A 10975-nucleotide genomic window follows, 5' to 3' on the forward strand; every position below is an offset into this window, starting at 1 on the left:
CTTTCAAATTTATCCAAAGACCAACGTCATTCAATATATGTACGTAAATCCTGGATGGACAGTTTATTCCAGGTGAGGGGTTTGTCTTCAAAGTTGGAGATATCTTGGATTTTCACTTCCCCTCTCTACTACACATAAGTAGTTGATTCTTAATCTCATCTCCCTTCTAAGTGGTGTTCCTTATTTTCGTAGAAAAACCGGCAAGTTTGGAATACTCTTTATAGAACTTTCCAACTTCTTCTAGTGTCTTGAAAGTCATCCCAATCTTTGGGACAAATTGTTCATCCACAACACACCTGTACTATAAAATAAACCAAAAATAGTATTAAAGCGAAACTACTGTATAGTACAAAATGAACAAAAAATTGTCCATTATAATTTCAAATTCAAAAACACTTGCATTTTGAATGAACCGAAAATATTATCAAAACGAAGCCAATGTACAATATTAAATAAACAGAAAATTGTGCTCATAAACAACTGGATTTAGCGATTCTATTCCATTCCATTCAATTCAAAATTGAATAATCCAAACCTCGTCCAACAGATTCGATTCAGAAGAATAATTCAAATCACTCTGATTTGAACTTGAAGCATCCATTGTTTTGATACACTATTGAAATCTGAAAAGGAAGAAGAAATATGAAATTTGAAAACGAAGAAAAAAATGAAGAACATAAATACAATGCAGATTAAAGAAGAAAACGAAGTTTTATGTTGAAAAAAATAAAGAAAAAAATCAGAGAAATCAGAACAAAGAAAAAGGAAGAAAAGTTTTATGTTAAAAAGTAATGGTCGCGTGAAGAAAAAAAAATTGGTTGACTTGATTAGAGAAATTATATGAATATGAATTAGAGAGCATTATTATACAAAATATTCTACCATATACTAACTTGGGCAAATTAAATAAAGATAACAAAATTTTAGGCTTGGAAAATATATAATATAATAGTTGTCAATTTTATTAATTTATTGTGTAAAATAGGAATCTTAGCTATGTACGGTTCAGTCCAAAAAAGATCATTGGTTCAGTCGGAAGATGCAGAGCTGGCTATGGCTATATCAGTGCATCCCTTTAGCAGGCCATTCAGGAGAAACCACCCTTTCTAGAAAACTTGGTTTTCTAGGCACGCAAAATCCAAACACAAGTGAAAAAGAAATAAAGAATGCCTCTTTTGTATATAAATAGCTACCCTGTCTCTATGTTCTTTTATAAGTTGCAACTTGCAAGACAATGCAAGGACATCTTTTGTATATAAATGTCTTATTGCTTTTAATTTGTTGTATTTTTATTTATTTTTTTTATTTTTACCGTTTTTGTGCGTTACAATGTAAAGTAAAGCAATATAATTATAGAAAGAACCTTTCGATATATGAGATAATGGTTAATAGAAAAATTAGTTTTTGAAAGATAAGATATTTTTTAAATTTATTTTTAAAAGATTTTTTTAATTAAATTAGTTTTTTAAAGATTATAAATTAATCATATTTGTCCTCCACTCACTCTAATAATAATTTTTTTTAAAAATTGATATTATAAAATATTAATTAATAAGATATATAATACCTGACTAATTGGATATTAGTCAAATATGTTTATGAAAATTATTAATTTAGTCATTTTTTCTAATTACAAAAATTTTATTCCTAATATGACCTAGTGACTAAATTGATAGATTTTCGTAAACATATTTAGTTAATATCTAATTGAACATGTTATGTGTCATGTATGTTATCAATTAACATTTCACATCATCAATTGTTGACGAAAATTGTGAGTGGAATAATTGCAAGACAAATATGATTAATTCGTAATCTTTAAAAGACTAATTTAATTAAAATAATCTTTTAAAGACGAATTTAAAAAAATATCTTATTTTTCGGGGACTAATTTAATTATTAATCTTGTACGATGCACTAACCCAAAAAAACCATCTCACCAATCAAACCCCTCTCCATGACAACATTATTGCTTATGATATGATATTCATCACCATGACCATGATTTCCCAAACAAGTTCTAAACAACCCTAGTGTTCTACTTGCACGACTTTACAAACGGGCCTAATGCAAGTATGCAACAATTGTGCAAATTGTCGTCATCAACGGAAAAGTCTGGTCTTACACGACATTTGGTACCCTTTATTATGGTGGACGATTCAAACTTATACTATTTGTTTTCTAAATCTGTCGTTAAATAAAAAATCATCTACCGATTTATTAAGTGGATAAAAAGAAAAAGTAGACTTTCAGATACTTTTGAAAACGCTTAACCACTAAATTGGTCGATAATTTTATCATGAATTATCGATTTAACAACCAACATAAAAATTAAGTTAAAAAATATTAGTTTTTGCCTAAATTAGTGAGTGTTTAGATTACAGTTTGCAAACGAAAATTTGCATAAATTTGATTCTATAAAATTGATTTTGATGATAAATAAGTTTAGATTAACGTAATTTATATTTGGCAATCTTTATATTAAAATTGGTTATAATAAAATAAATATTGTTTGTATTATACAACTCAAAATCACTTTTAGATGAAAAATTACTAAAAGAGACATCAATTTAAATAATTTTTTTATATACCTGCAAAATCAGAACACTATCAAAAATAATATAAAAAGTATTTATCATATAAATAAAATAAATACAATAAAAAATAAAAATATAAAAGAAAGTACTATAAATTTTATAATGCCAGATAAAAAAATATTCTATAATTTTTTTAGTACCGTCAATACTCTTTAATTTAATATTATTTTAGACTGTAAATTTTTATTATTTATGACTCTATTATTTCTTGTAACTAATTTTTTATTTGTTTTGTCCTTTTTTATAGGATCATAATTTATATTATACAAAATTTTGATAATAAACATAGTATATAATAATAACAATTACAAATTTTACAAAGTCAGAATATAAAATAAAAAAATTAATACAAAATAAAAATAGAGTACATCAAAAAATAGAAAAAAATCATACAGATAAGAAATAATAAAAATTCCACAAAACCAACAACATATATCATATAAACAAAAAAAATAGCATAAAAAATAAATAAAATTCATATGAAAAAATAATAAAAGTATCATATAAATTAATAAAATATTTAAAAAATCAGAGCACCATAAAAAATAAAAAAATCAACAATATTTGTCATATGAATAAAAAAAATATAATAAAATAAATAAAAAATCATATAAACAAAACCAACCAAAAATAAAAAAATTATAAAAAATATACATATAAAAAATAATATAGTAGGAAGAACTATAAAGAACGATCCTGAAAGTAATAGTTACTGCTGGTATCATTCTTATAGAAGAAAATGAAGGGTAGGGTTGGTAAAAAATAAATAAATTTTTTACCTAATTTCTAATGGCAGTCAGCAACCATGAACGTAAAACGCAGAAGTTACAAATTTTAGCTTCTGCTGAACGTGCGTTCAGAGGCAGAATCAATTCTGGATTTAGAAAGATAAAAATTACCAAACATCAAAGTGAAACTTTCAAGAAACTCAAACGTGCTTCTCTCCTCCTCAACGTATTTGCCAAAAACAGTCGTTAGTAATAAAATTCTTTAAGAATATAAATATAAGAAGAGTGCTAGGATCAAATAATTTGTAGTTATCAATTAATCATTATTAGTGTTTTTAATGATATGAGATTATATTTAATACTGTGAGATTAGCCACTTTTTTTGCTATTAAATATTGACCAAATTTTAATAAAAGTACTAACTTTTTAGACTTTTTTTTTAAATGTAAAGTTTTGTTTATTGAAAACGTAAGTTTTTAAATTTACAATAATATTAAACACTCCATATCTACTGTTGTAAAATATGTATCTAAAAAAATTATCAAATTTAGAAGTAATAAGTTATCTTTTATATTGTAGACAATTATAAAAGCAGATAAAATTGTTTCTTGCTTAAAATTTTAATTAGAAATACGGGTTATTAATTGACTAATGTTGATAATTGAGAGGCATGTCTCCTTTTGGCTCTTGGAGTAATGGTGATGCTGCAGCTTCACCAACTTTGGGCACAAATTGGGGACCTTGGTAATTGCGATCAGAATAATGCTTTCTTTCTCGTTTTATTCCTTTTGTACTTAGCTTCCAAAAATATCTTGAAAGTTGAAAGTCTTACTCCATTTAATTACTATGACAAATTATGGAAATGAAAATTACTGGAATCACCGAGTCACTGGACACAATATAAGGAAAGAATAAATGTCTACGCGTGTAGCTACCCCAGAACAAGAAAGAAAAAACAAAAACTCCACCTACCCCTCTCTCTCTCACTCTCCATTCCTCAGGCTCTAACATTCCAAAAATGGATGAAAACAACGCCAAAGACACCGCCGTGGCAGCTGGTGAGACCGAAGACACCGCCGGAGCCAGTGACCAGGCGAGCAAGTTGCGGGTGTCAATGAGATATGCGCTGATGTTTGTAGAGTACCCTTTCATGGCTTCCATTGAAAGAGAACCCAGGAAGCTTTATGGCTGCCGCGTGAAGAAGAGAAAAGAATGAAAGAATGAGATCAAGTTGGAGCTTCCGACGGTACGGTGGTGGTGTGCGACCCAGGTAATCAAGCTGCTGCTGTTTTTCTACTTTAGTATGAACAATTAATTGTTAACTCTTTTGCTCACTTCTAATTTTACAAATATTCTGAACTTTTCTGCATTTCTGGTAACACTCTACAAACTATCTATCAAACATTACAAACAAGACAAGCACGAATAAAGCTAAATCAAAACAGAAGAGAATAGAAGAGAAAATGATGATTCAGAGAAATTGAATGAGAGTTCTAATTTATTTTATTAATTTTCGCTGCCGTACTTTCCCTTGAGAAAACAAAAACAACTCGAACTCCATCGTTCCAACCCCCCAAACTCTCAGTTCGAATGAGTTTCCTTTTATTTTGTTTTTCGTTTCAGTTTCAGTGACACCCTTTCAGAACCCTTAGAACCCTTATAGATATGATTGAACAGAGCGGTTTATTGCTATGTGTGTTCATATGCTTCTTGCTATATCATGCTGTGAGGGCTGAGATACCATTAGGTTCTAGACTTTCGGTGGTTGACAATGGCAGCTGGGTTTCCAAAAATGGTAATTTTACCATTGGATTTCTTGAGATTTCGGATGAGCCTGGCCGGTTTAGTTTTGGCATTCGTTTCAGCGACAAGTCTATACCGTATAGTCAACAAAGAATGGTGTGGAGTGCTGACTTTCAGATTGGAGTAGGTAACATGTCCTATTTCCTTTTCACTACAGATGGTGATATGCTCCTGTTTGATGATCAGGGAATATCTTCATGGAGCAGCCAAACCAGTAACAAGGGTGTCGTGTCGGCTTCTCTTCTTGACAATGGAAATCTTGTTCTAATCGACAGAGAACAAAAGGTCATTTGGCAAAGTTTTGATAGTCCATATGATACACTTCTCCCAGGACAGTTTCTATCTTGTGATAAGATGCTTCAAGCTGCAAGTACGAATCTACTGTCCAGTTACTACAGCCTGTCTATGAACGTTTCGGGACACTTGATGCTCCTTTGGCAAGGTATTATTCCCTACTGGACAAGCCAAAACCCTTCTGTTCCGAATCTCACTGCATATGTAACAAACAATGGAGCTCTGCAACTTTTAGACAAAAATCTTAATGTTGTTTGGACCGTGTTTGGAGAAGACTACGATGAATATGTTAAATACCGGTTTCTTAGGATAGATGTGGATGGCAATCTCCGCTTATATTCGTGGGTGGAGGCTTTGCAGTCATGGAAATCTGTCAGGCAAGCTGTTCAGAACCAGTGCAAGGTTTTTGCAACTTGCGGTAAACGGGGGGTCTGTGTTTTGTCTTCCTGTGGTACTGCTGATTGTGTGTGCCCTTTCAACCAGACGGACACTGATGAGACTTGTTTGATTCCATATGAACAAAAGTGTAAACATGGTTCCACTATGATCACATATAGGAATATACACCTATTTGGGCTTTTCCCTATTGATGGTCCGGCTATCATGACTAGCATGAATAAATGTATGCAATTGTGCCAGAATGACTCTAGTTGTACTGCCGCAACCTTTTCTAATCATTTTCGTCCCCAATGCTCGATAAAGAAATCTGAGTATGTCACTGGCTATTTAGATTGGTCTCCAGACGTGGTATCATTTGTCAAGAGTTGCTCATCTACATCTGCCCCAAAGTTCCCATGTCAAAGTCAAAGCTCACCTCCAACAGAAGAAGATTCTGATATTCGTGTTCCTTGTCTAATAGGAATATCCTTAGACACAATTATCATCGCTGTTGTCCTTCAACTCGGATGTTTTTATCTTTTCATCTACAAAAGGAAAACCTCTACTAGATGCAAATACAATTTACCTTCCGCAGACACAAATTTAAAGGGCTTAGTTGTGTTGTTATCTTTTTCAGAGATCAAGAGCGTCACTGAGGATTTCAAAGATCGAATTGGGCCAAATATGTTCAAGGGCATGCTACTAAACAAATTCCCAGTTGCTGTTAAAGAGCTGATTGCATCCATAGATGCAAGGAAGTTCAGGACTGCTGTTCTGAAGATTGGAGGCATCCACCACAAGAACCTTGTGCAGCTGGAGGGCTATTGTTGCGAGTCCAATCATAGATTCTTGGTCTACGAGTACGTCAAAAACGGTTCTCTTGAGAAGTATATAGATGATTCCGCTCTTTGCAAGGAACTGACCTGGAGAAAAAGGGTTGACATATGCTTAAGCGTGGCCCAGGCCATTAATTATCTTCACTCTGAATGCAGGGAGTTCATAAGTCATGGAAATCTGAAGTGTGAAAATGTCATGTTGGATGAGAACTTAAAAGCCAAGGTGAGCGAATGTGGGTTTGCAATAGTAGACGGCGAGGCAGTGTACTGTGCCTTTTCTGCCCAGAGAGACATAGCAGATTTCGGCATGTTAGTCCTAACCTTATTGACCGGATGTAGAGATCAAAGTGATCTTTGTGAGTGGTCATATAAAGAATCGATAGAAGGGAATGCTGCAAATGTGATTGACAAAAGAATTGAAGGTGGTGCCAATTCAAATGAACTTGAGCGCGTTTTGAGAATCGCATTCTGGTGCCTACAAAGTGATGAACGTCGAAGGCCTTCAATGGAGGAAGTAGTGGCAGTACTGGAAGGAACTTTGAGTATTGATCTACCACCACCTCCATTTTGATGCAAGAGGTTATTGCTGGAATAATCCTAGATACAATAAGATAATGTTTCTGAGATTCAGTGGATGTGCTAAATAAATTTGTAGGAACTGTGTTCACTTTAGTTTACAACCTTAGTCACATTATAGTTTACAACCTTCTTGTTTGTGCTAAATAGAGAGTTTGTTACCTCTTAGCTTATTAGGAGTTGTAACTATAAACTTTGAAGACTGTGTTCAGCAATGTCCTGTTTTTTTATCCTTGATTATATATATATATATAAGAAAGGTGTGCTTCTATAGTTAGTGAGTAATGCTTCTATATATTTTGAATTAAGGATCAAAATAGAAAATCTAATACGTTGAACAACACAAAAGAATGAAGGTGAGACTGTTTCTCATCAGTTGCATTTATACAGAATTTACTGATGAAACTAAGTTACACATATTTTTTCTTTTATATCTTCATTTATAGTAACATGATTGGTACATATGCCTTCCATTTTTTTTTCTCCCAATTGTTCTTTTTGCTGGACAGATGATATTACTTTGTCATATTTTCCATGTTTAAACATCTCTAGTATGTGAAGTCACACATTGTCAAAAAGGAGTGATTGTTATTATCTTTTTATTCTTGTAGTTTGTGGTTTGTGTTGCGAACACACGATGCATTGTCGTTGCGTGATAACATGGGAGTTTAATACCTGAGAACAACCACAAAGTTCTTTTGTCACTGGGTTTGTACATCTCTATTGCATACATGTCTTCATCTTCTTTGGGCCGATTATATTGCTTAGATCTTTGATTGTTCTGTGATTCTTGAAAAACTCTAAAGTTATTTTAACAGGTTTTATTTAATTATTATGCTTGGCTAGGCCGTTTTCTCTTCTGCTTTTCATTTTCTGCCAAGATGTTCTGGGAATGACATGATAAATAGATTAATGATGCATATCGGTTTCTCTTTACCCTGATAAAACAATCCGACTTTGATGCCTTGATTGGATTCTTAATTTGACGCTTGATCTTTTTCCTTCCCTTATTTTGGGTTCAATGAGAACATTTTATTATGAACTGTAGGTACTTGCTGTGAAGAAACTTGAAAAGAGTGTTTGTAATCACCAGAAAGAGGAGGATTTTCTTGAATTAGTGAATGGCATTGATAGAACACGACATGTAACAATCGTCAAGTTTATTGGGTACTGTTCAGAGCATGGTCAAAGGCTTCTGATATACGAGTAGCAGTAATGGATCACTCTATGAGGCACTCCACTCAGAGGATGAATTTAAAACAAGACTCACGTGGAATGCTCGCATCCGGATAGCACTTGGGGCGGCTAGGGCCCTAGAGTAAGTCAAGTTACCATTATGTTTTTAAGAGAAAAAATTGCTCAAGCTTGTTGATTTGTAGCTTTGGCTTATAACAGGTTCAGATCTTCTATTTTCACAAGTCTGGTTTATCCTGCCTAAAATATTAGTTTTCCTTGGAGAATTCATTCAATTGCTGATATTAATTTGCTCAAGTCATGGCTATTGATGTTGAAGCTTTATTTCAACTTTGATAGTACTTCCAAAGTTAAATTGCTAAATGCTAAGGGTTAGTAATACTTGCCACATTATGCTTTATTTTTTGTGTGAAAGATTTTAATAGTTAAATATTTTTTTGCAAACCAATTCAACCCTAAAGGTTAAGCTGTTGGTTGCTGGCCCAAGAATGATGGCTTTTTTCGAACAACAATGAATTTCTTATCAAATCTCTTTAGAGAGTTCTAGGGTCTTTCTGAAAACCAAATGAAGCATATGCAAAAAGATAATTGGAAGCTGAAGCATGGGAAAGTCTTTCGGTGATTTTAACATATTTGAAGACACAAATCTTTGATGATCTGAATGAGAAATCTAATGTTTCTTCTTGTCTTCTTACAAGGTATTTGCATGAGCAAGAGCAATGTCAGCCGGCTGTGATTCACAGAAATTTCAAGTCTGCTAACATTCTTCGTGACAATGACCTATAAAAAGCATGGTAGATCAATCAGTTTTAAAGATAAAAATTCTCGAAAAAAAAAGAGGGGCAAATTATGATAAAGAGGCAAATACACTTCCTGTTGAGAAGGATGAAGACATAGTTGAGACACTTATAGTTATCTAAAGTCACAATCTTAAAATTTGTCAAAATGATAAAGATCTTAATAAATTATCTTTATAGGAGAAAATAGAACCAAAGAGAAATGATTGCTGACGATATATTTGTATATAACGTAGTGCTAAATATTATACATGAAAATGAGGATTTTGAACAAAAAATCATCTAAGAATGTCAACGAAGGGATGATTGGTAAAAGTGAAAAGAAGCCATAAATTACCTAAATTACTTTGCAAAACGTGAAATTTTTAGTTCTATAGTACGAATACTAGAAGGTGTGAAACTTGTTTGATACAAATGGGTATTTGTGAGAAAATAAAATGAGAATAATAAAATTGTATGCTACAAAACTCAACTTGTAGCACAAGATTTTTCAGAAAGATCTGGTATAGATTATAAAGAGACCTACTCTTTCGTAGTTGATATAATTACCTTGAGATATTTGATTAGCTTATCTGTATATCATAAATTAAATATGCATCTAATGGATGTAGCCACAACCTATATTAGATTATGATATCTATATGAAAGTTTCTGAAGGACTAAACATATCTGAATTATCCAAAGAGAAATCTCAAGGATTATACTCGGTTAAATTGTAAAGATCTTTATATAGTTTAAAGTAATCTGGACAGATGAGGTATAACTGTCTTACATAGTATTTGATGCAAAAGGTGTTTAAAATTGATGATATTTGTCCACGTATTTATATAAGAAAATTTGCGTCTGGATTTATTATAATTGTTGTGTATGTTCATTGGATCTTCTGAACAGATCCCAACGATCATAAATGCTCTGAAAGAAGAGTTTGAAATGAAAGATCTTGAAAAAATCAAATTTGTCTCGGCTTTCAAATCAAATATGTAGCAAAAGGGATATTTATTTATCAAAAGACTTGCGCAGAGAAAATCCTAAAGAGATTTTATATGAATAAATTACTTCCAGGAAAAACCCCAATGATCATTAGATCACTAGATGTGAAGAAGGTTGACTAAAGAAGAAAATAAAAAAGCACTTGGTCCTGAAGTACCATATCTTAGTGTCATGGGGGTTAATGTGTCTTGCGAATAATACATGTCCCGATATTACATTTTAGGAGTGAACACAGGTCAGGTTGGTTCGGATTTAAGGTGAAATTAGAACCGAACTAATTAAATTGTAATTGGTTCGGTTTTGTTCGAATTTATGTTTTTTGTGTGTGTACCCGAACCAAACCAAACTGATTAAAAATGGATTGGTTCGGTTCGGGTAATTGGATATCCGATAAAACAGAAATTCATAAAAAAAAATAAAAAAACGAAATTTTTATCTTAAAAATTCTATAAGTACAATAAACATGTAACATTAATAGAAATAATCCAAAAATGTTTAACACCAAATACATTAAAAACTAAACACATTAAAATCCAAACATATTAAATACTAAAGACATTAAAATTCAAATATATTAAAAGGCATATATATTTTTTAAATTTTTATTTTTTTATTTAATTAACATATGGTCGGGTCTACGGGTTGGTTCGGGTTCCACACCCGAGAGCCGTTACCCGAACCAATTACTAGAGAGAGTCATTAGTTTGGTTCGGATTAGACCCGATTACCCATTAGTTCCAGAACCAATTTAATTTGTTCGGTTCGGATTCGAATGGGCAATC

At 32.1% G+C, this 10975-nt stretch overlaps 1 protein-coding gene across 7 annotated transcripts; it reads left to right on the plus strand.

The window, feature by feature from the left end:
- Positions 1 to 4252: 4252 nt before the first annotated feature.
- LOC112789692 (G-type lectin S-receptor-like serine/threonine-protein kinase SD3-1) lies at positions 4253 to 9421 on the plus strand. Of its 7 annotated transcripts, XR_011879565.1 has the most exons (5): positions 4498 to 4595; positions 5286 to 7215; positions 7824 to 7920; positions 8261 to 8530; positions 9105 to 9421. XR_011879565.1 is itself a non-coding variant. In XM_072232475.1 (3 exons), the coding sequence occupies exon 2, from the start codon at positions 5294 to 5296 to the stop codon at positions 7205 to 7207; it is 1914 nt and encodes a 637-aa protein (XP_072088576.1). In that variant the 5' UTR covers positions 4498 to 4595; positions 5286 to 5293; the 3' UTR covers positions 7208 to 7215; positions 8261 to 8787. The 7 variants fall into 7 exon arrangements, 3 of the variants coding, with proteins under 3 accessions (XP_025687489.1, XP_025687492.1, XP_072088576.1); XR_011879567.1 differs by lacking the exons at positions 5286 to 7215; positions 7824 to 7920 and adding an exon at positions 8608 to 8777 and having other exon boundaries at positions 4253 to 4595; XR_011879564.1 differs by lacking the exon at positions 7824 to 7920.
- Positions 9422 to 10975: the final 1554 nt, after the last annotated feature.

Source organism: Arachis hypogaea, chromosome 3 (assembly GCF_003086295.3).
Source record: "Arachis hypogaea cultivar Tifrunner chromosome 3, arahy.Tifrunner.gnm2.J5K5, whole genome shotgun sequence".
NCBI lineage: Eukaryota > Viridiplantae > Streptophyta > Magnoliopsida > Fabales > Fabaceae > Arachis > Arachis hypogaea.

Coding starts and splice junctions, on each gene's coding strand:
- LOC112789692 (XM_025831704.3), top strand. CDS start 4,991: ATGATTGAACAGAGCGGTTTATTGCTATGTGTGTTCATATGCTTCTTG.